This window comes from Melitaea cinxia, chromosome 17, assembly GCF_905220565.1.
Source record: "Melitaea cinxia chromosome 17, ilMelCinx1.1, whole genome shotgun sequence".
In the NCBI taxonomy this organism is placed as follows: Eukaryota; Metazoa; Arthropoda; class Insecta; order Lepidoptera; family Nymphalidae; genus Melitaea; species Melitaea cinxia.
In genome coordinates this window covers 15,092,434-15,111,933 of record NC_059410.1, presented here as the reverse complement: position 1 = coordinate 15,111,933, position 19,500 = coordinate 15,092,434, and the positions used below count along the sequence as shown (strand labels likewise).

Genomic DNA, 19,500 nt, shown 5'->3' with positions numbered 1-19,500 from the left:
TCACGATTTAGATCAGGTATGTAATTCATATAAAAAATGGAAAATATTAGTCTACGTTAAGCAAAAACTTTGTAACCCTTTTTACGAAAATTGCGAGGACCGAGGAGTATGAAATGCAAATATATTTTTAAAATTATGCATGAAAATATATTAAATCGATGAAAAAAAATCATTACACAGGCTACCATGTATTTGACACACAAACACACAAGCATATAGGCACCAATGCTCTTTTGTTTATTATTATAGAAGTAGGTATACTGTCTTTGACAACGGAACCTTTATAATGTTCAAACTTAAATTAAATTAATTATGGTCGTATTTCGACCACTAGTATATAATAAGTAAATGTATGTGTAAAGATTAGTGCAAAATGAAAATAGTGTTATTTATTGCTTAACATTGGGTACATTACCTAAGTTTATGATGTACCTACATGGATGAATTGTGTGAGTGGGGACATGAAGAAGAAAGGAGTAAGGACTGAAGTGATGAGTAATAGAGAGGAATGGAATAGGAAAACATGTCGTGCCGACCCCACATAAGTGGAATAAGAGCAGGAAGATGATAATGACTTTTTAATTTTTTTTTAAAATGTAGATATTTTTTTTGACGTTCGTTAAGTGTGTGTCTTATGGCAAAATAAATATTTTCATTTCATTTCATTTAATAACAACTCGCATTATATTATAACGCAAATGATATAAATACTAAAATAGCAAATATTTCTTTATTTCAGGAGCGTATTATGAGCTTAATATTCGGACACAACGAAAATGGCGACGACAAGGTTGAAAAGCCGGAGAACTATAACAAGGATTAAATAAATTTAGTTTAAATAACAAAAAGACGCGTATTACGTATATTTGTAATCAGTTAATTCTAAATAGCATTATTTTATAAACGGATATTAAAAAAAAAGATGACACATACCGTAAAACCGTACGACTTTGCCCAGATTTCTTGCGAATTTGAATTCAACTTTAAATATTTTTTTTAAATAATACTATTTCTAATGTGTGTATTGCGCTACATAATTGGTAAATGTAGTGTTAGTTGCAGAGTATCTATGATAATATCAAGATAATGAATATTTGTGTGCCAAAAACCTCTATTTGGACACCGACAGTACTTTTTACAAGTTTGTCAATTTTGCGGAAACCTTTGTAACTTTGGTATTTTCTACATTAAGAACACCAGATTTAGAGATAATTCTAGAAAAATGCTTATTCTATTATAGGACCTTATGTCTAAAAGTTTAAATATTTATATTTCCTGTCAAATTTGAGTGGGCAAAGTCAAAATTTTTTTTTGTGATTTTTCATATAAGTAAAACGATGAACAAGGGTTGTGACATTTTTTACTACTAATCAGTGCGGTGACGTACTTGATGTTACTATGACTTATTCCGCTCTTAAACATTAATCTCAAAATATTTGAACTATCATACAATTTGCAGTAGTCTAAAGTACATGCACGTGTTACTGGGTAATTTTCCATCGAACAAATCAGTCAGTGAATTTTGCAACATATTTATAGACTCACATTTTTTCATCCATTTTAGTCATGGGGCTGTCATAGTCTGCTGGAGCTAACAAAACGTTTGCCAATTTTCTTTCTCTTCGTCAGTGAGCTTGGTTTGTTCCCCAAGTGATTTAAAGTGAATTTTCTTAACTTTATTTAATATCGTTCATCGAGGGATCCCGAACCTCTTTTCTGCCTCCCGATTTGACATCTTGTTATTTTCTACCATGTCAAACGTTAAAACTAACATTTCCTTTGAATAATTTCGATATGCCTGTCCTAATATTCTTCTTTTCTTTCTTGTGTTGTTAGGTTTAGTATTGCTTGCTATTTATTTGTATATGCATCTTGAGATAAATTTAAAAAATAAAAAAATTCTGCAAAATTAACAAATAATCTTATCCAAAATCACCCTAATTATGTTGCAAATACATTCAATGTACTTTTTTTACAAAATTTTCATTTTTAGCTCATGTATTGATTACAATATTGAATAACAAAATTAATGAAAAAAAAGGATTATAAAATCACTATTTAGGTATGTACTTAGGTAGTTTCGAAATTAAAGTAAAAAAAAAAATAAGTATCTACTTATCTCGAATCCAATTTTAACATTGAGGTGACAACCTTAACGATAATATTTTGGTGGGCAAAGTTGTAACAACTACCTTAGAAAAACTAATTTGACATTGGCCACCATCATATTTTTGAATTGAAGAGAGATTTCGCATCGGATATTCGATCTTTCCTGTATATTTATCACAAACTAACAATGGTCAAAAACTTGCCCACCTGGGATTGTTACAAATCGAGTTTCAAAAAAGTTTTTCACACGAATTTTGGCCCGCAAAATATACCACCAACTTCAACACAGTTTAATAGCCAACTGAAGTGACGTAAGGAAAAATCAGTTACTTAGTATTGCAGGAGACATATTCAATTTTCTTTCATAAAAAAATTAAGCACAGCACAAAAATGTTGTCGGTTTTTTTTAATATTTGTGAAAAGTACCTTGCTGGGCAAACTCAGATAAGCTGGGCAATCTTGTAAGGTTTTACGGTACTAAAAAAAATCTGAGCACAAAGTCATTGTGATCAATGAAAGTCTAAATAGCTCCAGTGAAAGAAAATACCAAGATCTTCTTGAGAGAAATTTCAAAAATATTCAATCAAAAAAAGAAAAAACTCAATGCCAAATGCTAATGAAGACGAAACAATACAAAAAAAAAACTACTATTTCTGTGGTCTGTGTCAGCAATATAATTATGATGAAATAAGTAAAGTAGCAACGCAGATTAAAGTTGAAGAATACTTAGAAGAAAATAAATTAAGAATGAAATAATTCATATTGTGACATGACATAGTAAATGTATATTTTATAATGATTAATGCTCAATTTATTTTTTTAATAAAAATAAATATCTTGTATTTTATTAATTGGAACTTCTTAATTTCAAATTTTAGATAGGCATTTGTTTTACTTTTACAATTTGAAGTTTTTCATATGAATCACTGTGCTTTTCTATTATTTCTAAATTCTTGTGTTATTTAATAAAAAAAAAATAATCTTTCTTATACACAGTATAAATCTAAATTCAGTATCTCTCAATAAAATATAGAAATAAAAATTAATTTTATCGAACAAATCTATACATATAAAAATCTCGTGTCACGATGTTTGTCCGGGCTAATCTCTGAAAGTACTTGACCGATTTTAATGAATTTTTTACAACTAGGTCGGCAAATAAGCGTACGGCTCATATGATGGTAAGCGGTTACCGTAGCTTATAGCCGCCTGCAACTCCAGAAGCATTGCAAGCGCGTTACCGACCCTATCCCCAACTCCGCCCAGCTCTGGTCGCCTTACTCACCAACAGGATCACAACACTGTTTGAAAACAGTATTATTTTGCTGTGATATTCGATAAGGTCGAGGTACTACCCCAGTCGGGCTGCTTCATATTTTGAGCAGGAAATTTCCTGCTGTACCGTGTGCCTGCTCTCCGGGGGTTGGGGGTTTCATGGGGGTCACAACCGCCCCATGGGCTGGGTCCAGCACCTAGATGGACCACTAATTAAACTTGTTAAACAATATTTTTAAAAAGCGTAGAAAATTATTTTCTACTTGTTCGATTAGCTATAAAAGCGTGGTTTTGTAGTTTTTTTTTACACTATAATTTATAAATACGGGATCTTATTTAACAGTTGCAAATTTTATTTAAAAAACTCACACAAGTATTGTTTTTAACATTTTATATAAAATATATATTTTATATAAAAATTTCACGTTAGTATGACACTGAAAATAAGTTTGTAGTATTTAAATTAAGTATAAATGAAAAAATCATTTAAATATTTGATATTAAATATTAATAAAACATTAAAATACCAGCTTAGAATTTTAATAAAGTAGATATCCATGACACATAAAAATAAAATAAAACGTGTAAATTTAAAAATCACACATATCTTTACCTACTGTAGAAATAAAAGTTAATTCAAGTGCTTAGGCGATAAACGCCTCTTCAATAAAAAATATTACGGAAAAAGGCTCCAAAATAACCTTATTTAACTCTTTCATTGCCAATGCTAAAATTGGTGTTTTATGCTGGTGGCCCATCACCTTTTTTTATATTATTTAAGTCTTAAGTACATAAAACATTGTTTACGGGTATGTTTATGCTTTTTATATATACATATGATATTTTACATAATATACTTATATATCACGCAACGTCGCGTGATGGGCCATGAGGAATGTACAATAATCCTTAGGGGCCCCATCACGCGACGTCGCGTTATGGGTTACCTTAGCACTTTTGTGCATTTATGAGTTCAAATGTAGTAAAGTGAAACTATTTTTAGTATCCAAAACTTTTATTTGAATAATACAACCCGAAAAATAAAATAAAAAATCAAAAAAACACGCAACATTAATTTTTCTCTCATTAGACATCAAAGTCTATAATTATAATCAACAAAACTACTGTGAAAAACAAAAAAAAAGTACTATAATTACTATACTATATTAGGATATCAATTAGGAACATTAATTTCTTATCAGTCTCAGTAAACAAATCAGTCATAAAGTTTTAAAAAACAGAAATAATATTTGGTAAATTAGGTTTTGGTACAAGTATGTAATATAAAAAAACAGTCCATGCACATAGGCGGACTATCGGGACAATTCCTACATTCCATCGTAGTTTGCACACGTTTCTTATTTTTATAGCAATTTCTGCAATCTTTTCTTGCGACTGCTTGGACTTTTCTTTCCGGTCCACTTTTTATAGTCCGTTCCGTCGTTTTGGCTATTTTCGTCAAGCTATGAGTTGTTTGATTTCGAATTCCCGATGAAGATTCTTGTCCATTATCAGGCAAAAGATGCTCAATGATTTTCTCCCTAAAGTCATATAATGAAAGCTTAGGTTTTCCAGAGAACTTGTTATATAATAAACGGGAATTTATCAGGCTCATCATCATTGTATGTATAAAAATTTTTAAGTACCAACGTAAAGTTTTTCTTTCGCATGGGTAATACGAAATCATTTGATCCTGAAGATCAACTCCTGACATGTTTTCGTTATAACGTACTATAGCCAATGGCTTCTGTGTTGTAATACCACGTTTACTCGTCACTTCTTGCATCTCGTCAGCGAACTCTGAAGATATATATAGGATTTCTCTTTTATCTTTTCATTTACCAATATGGACTCCATTTCTATACCGCGAGATGTTCTCGCCTTTCTTTAATTTTTTCGCAGTTATAACGCGTGGATTATCCTTACGTTTTTTATTCAGGGTGCCAGTACAATAAGTTAGTCGACTCAACAATTTATTTGCTAAGGTATAAGAATTATAAAAATTATCCATGTAAATTGAATGGCCAACGTCCAATTTATTTTCCATTAATTTTTCGACAATTTTCTCTGTGTGGCCCTTTCCTGCTGTTTCATCTTCTGTACTGGCAAATACATGAAAATTTAAAATCAAGCCATCCGGTTCTGCGAGTACGTATAGTTTGATACCATACTTATGGCGTTTACCTTTTATGTATTGTCTAAAAAATAGGCGGCCACGCCATAAAACCATGGACTCATCTAAAGATAGGTTCTGGCCTGGATAATATATATTATTCATTGTATTGTTGAAATTATCGATTATTTTTTGACATTTATTTAGACGCCTAGCAATGACTTCTTCTTCTTCTTCAGGGAGTGTAAAATGTAAACAGCGTAAAATAATAAAAAATCTGTTTCTTGACATGTAGTTCGGAAAGCATGATTTATATAACCGGTGGACCTTCCAATAATCTGTCAATCGATTCATTTTTGCAGTGCCAGTATGTAACAATAAGCCCAGGAAAGTTTTGAACTCTTCAATGGTCAACTCTTTCCATCTTGAAATACGTGCATGACGATGTTCACTAGAGCTTTTCATACGTATGGCGTATGCGTTGGTGCACTCCACAATCATTCTCAAGTATTCTTCACCAAAAAAGAGATAAAAATAGTCTATTGGTTGTGAAGGCGGTTCTACATGGAGCTTTGACTCCCGAATGAATGGTATTTGTTTCATGGACGAGCAAGAAGTACTCCAGTGTGTCGTTGAACCTTCGGTAGCAGGTTCAGGAGACTCACGTGGCTGAGTTGGCTCTTCGATCATTTCACTACCCTCACCCCTTTCTGTAGAGGAAAATTGAATTCCACTAGAAGGTAGCTGTGATATTATTTCCTCGTCTTCTTCTGACTCCAAGGTTGAGCTGTCTCCATCATCATTACCCAACACAAAATCTTCGTCTTCATCACTTCCCACAAAGCCATCTTCATCAGAGTTTTCTAAAGCCTCAAGAATATCCGAATCATGTGACAAAAAAACACGTTTTGATTGCACTCGCAACGGTCTCTCATTTGGTCGTTTCGTACCCCTGGAGGTACCAGGTTGATGATCACTCATTATAAATTTCGTTTTATTACTAATATTATATTTTTTTTAATTAGAAACTCATTATATTTGTTCAAAAGTAACTAAAAACAAGCAAGCAAGACGTTCGCACGAGCGGCGTCACAAGGCGTACTAACCAATTACGTAACACAAAAACAATCGCATGATTCTGATGGCCCCGCCCACTTTACGATACTTAAGACCTTTCTTTAGAGGCCCATAAAAATGTCATTCGCGATAACGCTCCGGCCCGCGCAATAACTGCCATACAAAATTCGTCGGACACTTCACGCGACGTCGCGTGAAGGGCCAAATCAAGGAGTACTGGGAACACGCGACGTCGCGTGATGGGCAATGAACGTGTTAAGGTAAAATCGCTTCTTCATAACTAACGTTATCTCTGCCGAGATAAGTTAACGTTATCGAAATTTTAACGGTATTCCAAGCCCTGGTACAAACTATATTATTATCCATGTATGTCAAGTATTGTTTAAATAATTATATTTGCTCGCAAACGAAAAAAAAAAACGACTTCAATTACAACGTAGGTAGACGAAACAATAGTCAAGTAAATACGCGTTATCAAAGATTACTCAAAGTTGTTATCAGATCTCGATGAAATTCAAATGTGACCACATGATAAACATCAGCTTTCGATTAAATTAAAAATCATCAAAATCGGTGCACCCATTAAAAAGTTATGCGGTATACTACAGCGTAGGTCGACGAAAAAATAGTCTAGTAAAAACGCATTATTAGATATAACTCGAAAAGTAGTTGTTAGATCTCAAATAAATTTAATTGGGACCAAATGACCACCTTTCAGTTAAAAAAAATTTCGTCGAAATCGACCCACCCAGTCAAAAGTTCTGATGTAACATACATAAAAAAAAAATACAGTCGAATTGAGAACCTCCTCCTTTTTTGGAAGTCGGTTAAAAAGATCGATTCTTGACTAAAGACAGAGTCGACTTCCATCCCTACCTGCAGCGTGACCAGATTTAGTAGATTTCTACTTTTTTGGTAGATTTCGAGGTACCGGGAACAGTATCTAGTTGGTAAAAAATATTTGGTATATTTTGGTAGATATCACGCTTTTCAACTATTCTGGTACTTTTTTTCCTTCATATGGCAAAACTCTAAAAAAAAATGCGGGCTATTCCCCTTTTCATCGAATGGATTGTAACTATCTCTTTTTTTAAATATTAATTGTTCGAGGGGGAAAGCTGTTGGGGGAATCCCATACGTATTGAAAAAAATGATTAGTTAGGAATATCTTTAATTTTTATACTTTTCATAACCATTCATGCTGTGAGCCAGTAATGTAAAAATCACTGATTTATCGGTGGAACACGCGATTTTGGTGAAATACCGGTGAAACGATTTTAGGGTATAATCTCCTGATTTACTCTATTTTAGCACATGAAACTTAAATTATACGAGTTTTGAGGTTTGTAACACTGTACCTAAATTTAACTGTACATAAGTGGTACTTCCCAGAGGCATTTTATATGAGCCTCTTATTAAACGAGCCAATTTAAGCTGTATTTCATAGGTATACTAGGGATTGATATTATTGTCCTTTGAATGTAAGGGCTTCCCACAGTTATCAATTCCGAGTGAAACATAATTTCAACAAAAAGTAGAACCATTGGTGAAGGAAATTAATGGATTCAAATAGCATTATGACAATGTTATCCAAGATAAAGAAGAAGAACTCGATCACAATTTAAAAATATCTATATTTCTGTTGATTTTAATTTCAAGTAATAAACATTGTCGCACCGAAGACGCTGCTGCCCGTCTTCGGCCTGTGTATTTCAAAGCCAGCACTTGGATGGTTATCCCGCCACCAGTCGGTTTTTTAAGGTCCAAGGTGGTAGCGGAACTATGTTATCCCTTAGTCGTCTCTTACGACACCCACGGGAAGAGAGGGGGGTGGCTATATTCTTTAGTACCGTAGCCACACAGTACTTCGTCGCGTCTTCGGTGCGACAAAGCCAGCCCTGCGGTCACCAACCCGCCTGCCCAGCGTAGTGACTATGGGCAAAACACACGAGTTCACGTTTTTTTTTGGCGTAAACTTGTGGAAGTTTATGTCCATCAGTGGACTGTATAGGCTGTAATGATGAATAAACATTGATTTATCTAATTTATGGTGTTTTCTTTGTTCATCTTATTGTTTTATCGTTATAGTCAAGAGAACAATATTAAGCTTCTTCGTTGTAATACAACAGCGAAGAAATGTAGTAATAGTTTTGTAGTATTTTCTCGTTCTTTTTTGGTAGAATTTAGTAGTTTTTAACCTCCACAAGCAGTAGATTTGTTAAATTAAATCTGGTCACACTGCCTACCTGTCACTTTTGTTTATGTTATGTTGTTGAAAATAGAAAGTAGTGAATTTTTCAAAAATCTGTTATTATATGTAAGTAAAAGTGAAATAAATCGTGTAAAAATGAATTCAAACGCATGTGAAGGCTGTTTAAGTGTAAACCGTAATTTAAAAACTGTCGATGAAAGTGAAAGAAAATTATTTTATAATTTAATCAATACTGTAAGTAAATCTACATTTAGGTAATTAAAAAACTTTTAAATTAATATGAAATAATCTATTCCTATCAGAAATTTTAAAATTGATATAAAAAAATTAAATTAATTAAGCTGTAATAGGAACATACTATAAAAAACAAAATACCTCCTTACATTACTAATCTTTACAAACCATATTATTGATTGATTATATCTGTAATACCATTTATTTATTTTTTATTATTTTATACTTTATTGTACACCACAAATATATTACAAACAAAGCATAAAGATAGTTACAGACAGTGAAGTACAGTGGGCGGACTTATGGCTAATTAGCCATTTCTTCCAGACAACCCATAACTCATTTCTCATTGGTTTTTCGACCAAACTCCTTCGTGTGCTCTCCACTCTACGTGACAATGGCAGAATCAACCATGCTCCACTGGCACAACTGAAAGTCATTCAACCTATCAATCAAACAATTATTGGTTTTTATTTGTTGTATAAAAATATAGTATAATATCCAGTAATGTTTTAAGTTTTATAAATCCGAAAATAAAAGTTATGTTTTAGGTAACCCATATTATTCGTAATAGAACAGTAGCAATAGAAATTACATAAAAAATATATGTTAATGCTAATTAAAGTTATACAAAGTCCAATTATATTTAAGGAAAAATGGTTATCCCAAAACTATAGGCTAAAGCTACGGTAATAGCTTACCATCAGGTGAGCTGTACACTAGTATGTTGACCTAGTTGTATAAAAAAAGGCCTAGGCTTCAAAAAATAGTGGTCAAACCCATATCTGTGGAAAGTCCTTTAATGAAGACCAGAGACGCACTTGAACTATCATTCTGTCAGTTAACACAAGATGTTAACGTATGTCCAAACTGGACATCTTTCGAATAAACACAAATAAATAAAAACTAAAAAATATTCTATATATTCTTTTTATATGATTTTTAAGTGGATTAATCTCTGACCCTTCTTTTACATGGAGTAACACAGTGTGATGTACGCACTGAATTTATCTATCAGGAGATAGTACACAAAAGTGTTTCTGTCTAATTGCAATTTTGCTAAATAAATATAAATATATAAAGAAATATCTTATAAAACACACACATAGTTGTTCGTCTGTTCCTATGTTAAGCGACTTAATGCTTGTGTTACAGGTAACATTCGACTTTTAGAACTATTTTTTTTAATATACATACAAATAATACATATATAAATATATAAATACAAATATTACACCTAGGCTTAGGTGGGAATCGAACCCGCAGCTCGCGGGCCACTAATAAACTGCACCAACGGGCTAGTCGAAATATATTTAGATACTAAAGATTGAAGCCAATTGAATTCCTTTCAAAACAAGTTTAAAAAAAATTAAGTTTGTCTTTCTTTTAAAAAATGAAATAAATAAGTTTAATAATGTATCCTTCATATTTTTTTATATCTATAACATAAACATACGGTTGTCTGATCCTATACAACAATCAAAGATGGCTCTGAATCACTATTTTATTATGGTAGAAATGTAAAAATATTGTAAAAAATTTAAGTCCTTTTCAGCCTTAATTAGTAGTCAGACTGCTTAGTTAGTAATTTTTGTTTTTATATAGCTAGGTTGGCAAACAAGCGAACAGCTCAACTGATGGTGAGCGATTACCATACCTTATGGACGTTTGCAACACCAGAAGAATTTCAACCGCTTTGCCGACCCTATTCTCGATTCCCTCTGGGAGCTCTGGTCACCTTACTCACTACAGGAACAAAACACTGTTTGAAAGCAGTATTATTTAGCTATGATCTTCTGTAAGGTCGAGGTACTTCCCCATTCGGGCTGTTCCATATTTGAGCAGGAAATTTTCTGCTGTATCTCACTTATTTTCCTGTACATCCAAATTGTTGATGCCCAACATAACACTCATTTAATCAATTCTTTATAGTTTAATAATACTTCAAAAAGACTAAATGATATTTAATTTATTTATTTATTAATTTAAAGTTTGATTTCTGTATAATAGTGTGATTTTTTTTTGTCACTAGGTCGGCAAACAAGCGTACGGCTCACCTGATGGTAAGCGATTACCGTAGCTTATAGACGCCTGCGACACCAGATGCATCGCAAGCGCGTTACCGACCTAATCCCCAATCCCCCCAGGAGCTCTGGTCACCTTACTCACCAACAGGAACACAATACTGCTTGAAAACAGTATTATTTTGCTGTGATCTTCTGTAAGGTCGAGGTACTACCCCAGTCGGGCTGCTCCATATTTTGAGCAGGAAATTCCTTCTGTGCCCTACCTCAGTTAAATGATTATTACAGTGTATTTTGTAGCATATCAAAGCATTCTTATCAAAGTATAGTTTTAAGAGTAAGCTCTTCTCCCGTATTTTACATTTGCTGAGAGTAAAAGCAGTCTCCTTGGAGGCGTGCAATGAATTAAGTTTCATACGTTTTTTTTTTAAATTATTAATATATGATTTACATAACAACTTACAGAAATACAGTAAGAATCAATTGGAGTTATGCTGGGAGTGTCGAGCTCTGTTGAAGAGGTTTCTGAGGTTCAAGCTTCAAGTTCGACAAGCACGAAATGTTCTAGACTATTATGCGGTGAGGCTCAACACATTTTCTAGATTTATTTATAACTAGCTGTGTCCTACGGTTTGGTCCATTATCAGTCGTACGGTATGCTTGTGATCTTAATATATAAAAAAATATTTGATAATATAGATGTTGCCATTTATGTCTTGGAGGACATGTCTGTCTCAGTTGTTATAATAGAAATCTGATGGAGAAGTTTGCTTATAGTAGAGAAGTTATCCGTCAATATAATGAACTATCTATAAAATGGCAAATGTGCATAGATAGCCATGATACAATATATATATAAATCGACTTTATGTTCCGACTATACAAAACGCCAATTTCACTTCTAATAAAATATCACATTTCTATACATGTTATTAATAGGCATCTTTCCATTTAACTGCGACATCAGAATCGATACTATAACCTATATATGCGACATAGTTGTCCTAATAAAATTAATTATTAAATAATTATTATTTGTAAAATTACCGTCGTGTGTATCGAGTCACCCGATTTTTAAAGTTAAGTCGGTTATTCAAAGACAATTATCCCATGTCTTCTCAACATTTTTTTTTCAAATTTGTCGAATTTTTTTTTAATTTTTTTTTACTGACATTTTTCCAAACCTTCTGTAAATTAGACTAATAAATGTTTGTTATTTTGTATGCTTATATAATGCATATATTAAATTTAGATATACTTCCATGCAGTGGCTTATTTTAAGATTCAGCGTCTCGGGCCATTTTAATTTGCCGACCCATAATTAGTACGTAGCTATTAGGAATGTGACATTTCGGAAAATAATTGATCCATTCGATCGATAATTCGTATTCTTAGTATGTATGCTCGGCTTGCGCCGTTCCTCGAAGGATGCCGCCATGCCGCGCACCATGGCCTTTTTTGATCCCAGGGTAAATACTCCCATGGATACATAGATAAATATAACCGAATGGAGGATTACATTCGGATATGAGATCAAACGGGTGCTGGCTGAAAAATCGGCGGAAAATCCTTGTCAAGTTTTATTACTTTATACTATTATTATTATAATAAAATTTCGATGTATTTTCAGGCTCCTCATACAATATTGTATTCGTTATCAAGTCTTCAGACAACGCAGTGCAAGTATGAAAAAGTATGCAGTGTAGAGTGCACACAAGAGACCTCATCGTTAGCCTCTGTTAAGATTGAGGTTGATAAAGACGTACAGGATTTTACTGCGGAGAACTTATTTCATAATGACGGCAATAATAAGGAAGTTTTGGTGAGGATTTTGGGTCGCTTTTTTATACGATTAGGTCGGCCCTGCGGTCACCAACCCGGCTGCCCAACGTGGTGACTATGGGCAACACACATGAGTTCACGCATTTTTGGCGCGAACTTGTGGAGGCCTATGTCCAGCAGTGGACTGCGATAGGCTGAAATGAGTGAGTTTCGGATTTTGTACGAAACAATCCCAAACAATACTTGAGAGCAGTATTATTCATTAGCAAAATTCTTCTTTTTCTAATCGTAATCGGTTTGTAAATTTAATTTACAATATTAACTGCATCGTGGGTGTGTGAGGGATCGGGTACCTTTGCAACTCTGGGCTCTGTTTGGCCTCTTTGATTAACATGGCTAAAGGCCTGTTTCACCAGTTTTAGATAGTGCTATTTGACGGATGACGGTATCGAACAGAGACAGAAAAGTTTTTATATATTATTGAAGTAAACCTTCTTTTCGCCATCTTGACTTGGGGAGTAAGCTGGTGAATGCGTGGCGGGAGAGTTGAGAAAGGTGTGATCGGGCCAGGTGAACGGAAGTTGAGAGAGATATAAGTTAGAGAAGATGGAAAAAGAGAGAGTTACGTTTCGTATATTAAAGTAAGAGCAGAGAAGTTATTCAGTCATGTGGTCTAAACCACACTCATTTCTCCTTTTTTATCGCCGAATTACCTTCGCGGCCAAATTTCTGATACTTCTATTACCAAATATGAATTTAAAAGTTGTAATTAATTGAAGAAAAACAAGTTCTAATGACCTCACTTACCTTCTGTTAAAGTCTAATTGTAACTTATTTGCCGGATAAACTTTATCCGTGGTCCTATATGTGTTTCGTAATTTACTTAAATACCTTAAAATATTATTTTCAGTTAAACGCTTCACACTCGCTTAGCACTGAGATAGATCTAAAGATAGATACAATTGAAAATGAAACAATAGGAAATGAGAATGACACTGAAGACCGATTCGACTGTGCAGATCACGAGCCACTGCACATCATCAAAGATAATAAGAGAACGTCCAAGATAAAGAGGAGAGTGAGTTCAAACGGTAAGATCTAGCAAGTGCTAGAAGATTTGTTTTAATTAATACAAGCTGTGCCACGTTAATTTTAAGGGAAAAACGTAATAAAATATTATATTTACCTTTATCGGTAAATGGACTGTCGAACACATAAATAAGCTTTATAATATTAGTATCACTCACTTCAGCCTATCGCAGTCCACTTCTGGACATAGGCCTCCAGAAGTACGCGCCAAAAATGGCGTGAACTCATGTATTTTGTCCATAGTCACGACGCTGGGCAAGCCGGTTGATGACCGCAGGGCTGGCTTTGTCGCACCGAAGACGCTGCTGCCCGTCTTCGGCCTGTGTATTTCAATACCAGTAGTTGGATGGTTATCCCGCCATCGGTCGGCTTTTTAAGTTCCAAGGTGGTAGTGGAATTGTGTTATCAATTAGTCGCCTCTCACGACACCCACGGCAAGAGATGGGGTGGCTATATTCTTTAATGCCGTAGCCACACAGCATATAGCGAATTCAACTGTGAGGAAACTGATAGTGAGATTGAAAACCAGGAGATTGAAATTGACGTGCAGAGCGACGTAGAGGAAGCTTTTGTAGACCAAGAGAGAGAACCCGCAACTAGCGAAAACGAACACTTGGCCGAAGAAAATGTTGAACAACCGGTTTCTTCGCTGACTTCTCGTCGAACAAAAACTTTGCCGCAGAAGATATAAGAGGTAAAAAGTAGGTAGTAGGTAGGTATGTATTGTATTGTATTGTTGTGGGCTCAGTTATCTGCATTTAGACACAAAGGTGGTCCTTTATGTGTGAAAAGAGGGCTGGCTAAGTCAGCCAGCCCAGCTCCTTCCAGAAGCTTAGAAGCCTCCTGGGGCGTTCACAGTCTTCTCGGAGCGTCCTTATTTCCTTAAGGATAGTAGGTAGGTAAAATATATAAGAGGTAAAAATAGACATTGTTGGTCGACTTCAAAAGCAACAAGACGTGGCCGAGTCTTACAACAAAACACTGTTAGGTCTCAAAGAGGTCCGACATGTGTCGTAACCTATATGGTCCTGTTTTATGTTTCAATCTATTTTTTTTACTGATAAAATAATTTCCGAAATATATAAAAGATATACCTACTACATCAAATGATAATTCCGGAGAGCCCGCATCAAAAAAATGGATTTACTGTACCTATTGCCCTTCAAAACCTTGCCCTTTAAAATAAGGCGAAAGGCAAGCGTATGGTGCAATAAATGTAAAAAAGTTATTTGACGAGAACATAATATTGATATGTGCCAAAGTCGATCGGACTGATTCCTAAATAATTATACGTATGTATTAATAGATAATAGCTAAATTACTTTGTAGAGAAGATAAAATACCTGATTATTAGGAATTAAAAATATTTGTGATTAAAGAAAAAATTGTTCCTAAATCTTGTTAATTTTTGAATTATTTTTTCGTTTTTGTCCTTCTTGATATAATAAATAAATATAATTATATAACTTATGGCATTTATTATTTTATTGATGTATAGAGCAAAAGAATATCTATAGGATTATTGAAGTAATGCGCAATGTGATGCCGCGTTGGCGCAACGGTTACAGCCATGGATTGTACCTGTTGCGCTGGCGGTTGCGGTTTCGATCCCCGCACATGACAAACATTTGTATTGGCCATACAAGTGTTTGCCGTGGTCTGGGTGTTTGTGCAGTCTTTGTGGGTCTCCCCACCGTGCCTCGGAAAGCACGTTAAGCCGTCGGTCCCGGTTGTTATCATGTACACCTGATAGCGATCGTTACTTATAGTAGGGAATATATCCGTCAACCCGCATTGGAGCAGCGTGGTGGATTAAGCTCTGATCCTTCTCCTACGTGGGGAAAGAGGCCTGTGCCCAGTAGTGGGATATTACAGGGTGAAGCGTGGCGTATTGAAGTAAATAAATAAAACACCACATTACCTACTGCTAGTTAAAAGTGGTCAGTTTTACGCATGATTATCTTTTATATACATCTTAATATGATTATCTTTCTAGGGTTAATAGGTTAATAGGCTAGGAAAAAAATAATGTAGGTCTTGAAGGAAAATAATACGGTTCCGGCGCATAAAGTCGGTTGACCTATGTTACGACTGTGTGGCCACCACTAGCAGTAGCCAGTTATGACTTTATACTGTGCTACAATTTTATTCTAGGAGTCGTAATTTTATACTTACGACCATATGCGCGGTTGTAATTTATGGGTGTATAAATGCACAAAATCATATCACATTCACAAGACTTTTTACTTTGTTTCTAAATAAATATACTATTATTTTCTAAGCTTATAAATCCATTTTAATGGCATTTTAGTTTAAGTACAGTTGGATAATGAAGATAGCGATTGTGTTTGCATAAAATGAAATTTTTGATTTCAGAATCACCGATGCCACTTGAAGCTGAACACCAGTGGGATTTTGACAAGACGATGTTCGGCCAATCTTCTAAATTTGGTAACAATAGTATTGACAGTAGTTATTTAGAAAATATTCAAGAGGTAACACCTACTTCAGCCGCAATTTTGCTCTCGACTTTATCTTCTACTTCAAATGAGAACCCTCCGAATGCAGAATCATGTGCTAAAAAAGTCACACATGAAATAACTGATATTATAGAACCTTCTTTAGATATAACATCAATGCCCTCCCCGTATAACAATTTTTCCGAATATGATGACGTGGCTACTTCGACTCCATTACTAAGGAATTTATCTACTTGTAATGTCGATAACCGTGCCTCTAGTAGTATAAGAAGATCCAATACACCACGGTTGAGTAATCCTTCTAGTCAAAATTCTTCAGCTTGTTCGTCGAATGAAAGTACACCGTCAGGCAGAATTGGAAGAAAACGACAGCGTCGACGCGATGAGTGGAAAGATATAAAAAGAAAATGTTTAAAGAATTTAGGTGAAGCGTATTTGAGTAGAAATGGAGTTCGTAGAGACGCGAAGATTTTAAAACAACCGTGTCATATAACGTGTCGTCTTAAATGCTTTCAAAAGTTTAATGTACAAGAACGGGAGCGTATATTTTTATCTTTTTGGCAAATTGGAGATCACCGCAGACAATGGGATTACATCGTTAATCACACCGAAGTAGGTGATACGAAGTATCCTTCTACTTCAAATGCTGTGTCTAGACGAAAGAAATCGATTAAGTATTGCTTACCACGTTTCGAGTCAAACTCTGACATCCCTAATAAGGTGTTTGTCTGCAAGACAATGTTTCTAAACACACTCTCCATAGGGGAGAGAACAGTCCAAACAGCGTTGGCCAAATGGTGCTTGGGTGGTGGGTCTATTTCACCCGATCGGCGTGGTGGTACCAGAACTATTGTTATTGATGATGAAATGAAACAGGGAGTTTTAAAGCATCTCAAAACGTTTCAGCCAGTTGAATCCCATTATGTGCGCAAAGATTGTACTAAAATTTTCCTAGACAGCGACCTGACATTCACAAAAATGTTTTCTTTATACAATGAGTGGTGTGCTACTAAAAATATAACGAAGAAAGTAACAACGCTAAGACAGTATCGTGATATAGTAAATCAAAACCTAATTAATATGTCATTTTATAAACCGAAAGAGGACGTTTGTAACGAATATCATAAACAATACAAATTAAATACAGTGACTGAAGAAGAAATACAAAAACAAGAAAATGACATATGAGAAAAAAGACTAAAGCTAGAAAAATTCACTTCACTTTTATATGAACAAGGGAAAGATAGTGATAATAATTATTTTAATAAAGTTGATTGTGAGCTGAAATTTGTGATTTTTGATTATCAAGTAGCTTTACACTCTTACAACTCATTTTTTTAGAGATATGAGTTTACACAGTGCATAACGTCGTAACTCAAACATACGACTTTATTCCCGAAGTCAATAACAACCTGGTCGAAAGCAAAGGGTCGTAACAACAAGTTACGACGTTTCTGTAATAAGTATTAAGTCATAAGTAACTAAAATGAGTTATTTTTGTGTAAATATTATTTTTTAATTCATTTAGAGTCTGTCTTATTATTGATCATATAGAGTAAAAAATATCGATTAAACACGTATCTCAAACAAACTTCAACAGTAATGGTAATTAAAGTGGCTTTCCTGAAAGAAAATTTTTATCTCTTACGACCTAATGCGTGGGAGGCGTCGAAATATATTTATTATAATTAATTTACCCAATTTCTCATTTCTCTTTGAGAGATATGGTAAATTTGAAAGAGCTCAGTATCCCTCTTCCTTAGACACGATATATAAAAAATACGAAATAGTTATGGATTCCATCATATCATCGTATAAGTAGGTAGGTATACCTACTCTGAACTCATCAAGATGTATTAAAGATGTTAAAGTGCCTGAATATATAATAAAATGGTACCAAAACATCGCCACAAGTGTATCAAGGTACCATTCTTGAGATGGTAGCTAAGCCCCTTAACAACACCATGTTCAACAACAAAGAGTGGTCCTTTCAGCAAGACTCTCAGCAGAAATAAAGCTCGATCCATTTGTTTTGGTCCGAGCTATCTGCTTTCCAGATAGATCTATCTGGGCTATCTGGATCCATATAAAAATTGTATGAAAATTTTGGAATCCCTGTTAATAACATATAATAATAACATAAATAATAACATAAATAATAACTTCCCATACAAATCATCGTTTTTATTATTATTTTGCAGCAGGATGGTGCTTCAGGTGTTGTAGCGGATGTCTACGCTCTATAAGGATAGAGCGTAGACATCCGCTACGAACGGATTTTACGAAATTCCACCCCTAAGGGAATAAAATGGGGGTTGGAAGTTTGTATGAAAGCCCTATGTTTTTGAAGTGAGAGACTTGAAATTGAAAGAGGCCTATGCCCAGCAGTGGGGTGTTACAGGCTGAATCGAGTGACCGATGGAATAGGTAGTTTTATTGTAAAAAGTGAAAAATAAGTCATGCAGTTTCATCTATTACACAGATATTGTATTTATTTATTTATTTATTTATTTATTTATTTATTACAGTTTACATTTATTGCACTTACAGTTTACAACCAAGGCGTACAATAAACAAGCATAAATTAATAACACTACAACAAATACATTTAAGAAATAACAATTTATCTTATAATACGAGTATACACATTAACATAATTCTAAATACTTAAAGCAAGATTTAACAAATTCAGAAGAATTCATGGCGAATATATCAATACTACTATTGGAGGCCAACATATTATTAAGTAAGCGAAGGGCTGACTGCGTTGGGGCGCTCCGAGCAGCTTGCGTCCGCACACACTCCACCGCGAACAGCGGCCGGGAGCGCCTCATGACCGTACAGCGCGGTGCGCATATACCACATGCCCCCAATGTCGTAGGGTTATCTATTTTATTATTTACTAAATGGTAGTAGTGGAGCATAAGGGCACACTTTCGCCTTAGCTCAAGAGTATCCAAGCCCACCATACCATTCACATAAAGAGAGGGATACAAATAAGGATAGTAACCATAGAGTTTAAAGAACAAATAACGGGCAAACTTTTTTTGCACTCGCTCAACTAAGGTTTTATAAAGTTTTTCGTGTGGATTCCAGATTAAAGCA

General features: G+C 34.4%; 1 protein-coding gene across 1 annotated transcript; it reads left to right on the top strand.

The window, feature by feature from the left end:
* The first annotated feature begins 8,828 nt into the window (after positions 1–8,828).
* Positions 8,829–14,606, top strand: LOC123661436. Its single transcript, XM_045596397.1, has 5 exons — positions 8,829–8,891; positions 11,510–11,623; positions 12,675–12,866; positions 13,737–13,904; positions 14,418–14,606. The coding sequence occupies exons 1-5, from the start codon at positions 8,841–8,843 to the stop codon at positions 14,604–14,606; spliced, it is 714 nt and encodes a 237-aa protein (XP_045452353.1). The 5' UTR covers positions 8,829–8,840.
* Positions 14,607–19,500: the final 4,894 nt, after the last annotated feature.

Coding starts and splice junctions, on each gene's coding strand:
- LOC123661436 (XM_045596397.1), top strand. CDS start 8,841: ATGTTGTTGAAAATAGAAAGTAGTGAATTTTTCAAAAATCTGTTATTA. Junction 8,892..11,509: donor TCAAAAATCTGTTATTATAT/GTAAGTAAAAGT, acceptor AACAACTTACAG/AAATACAGTAAGAATCAATT. Junction 13,905..14,417: donor CGTCCAAGATAAAGAGGAGA/GTGAGTTCAAAC, acceptor TTCAACTGTGAG/GAAACTGATAGTGAGATTGA.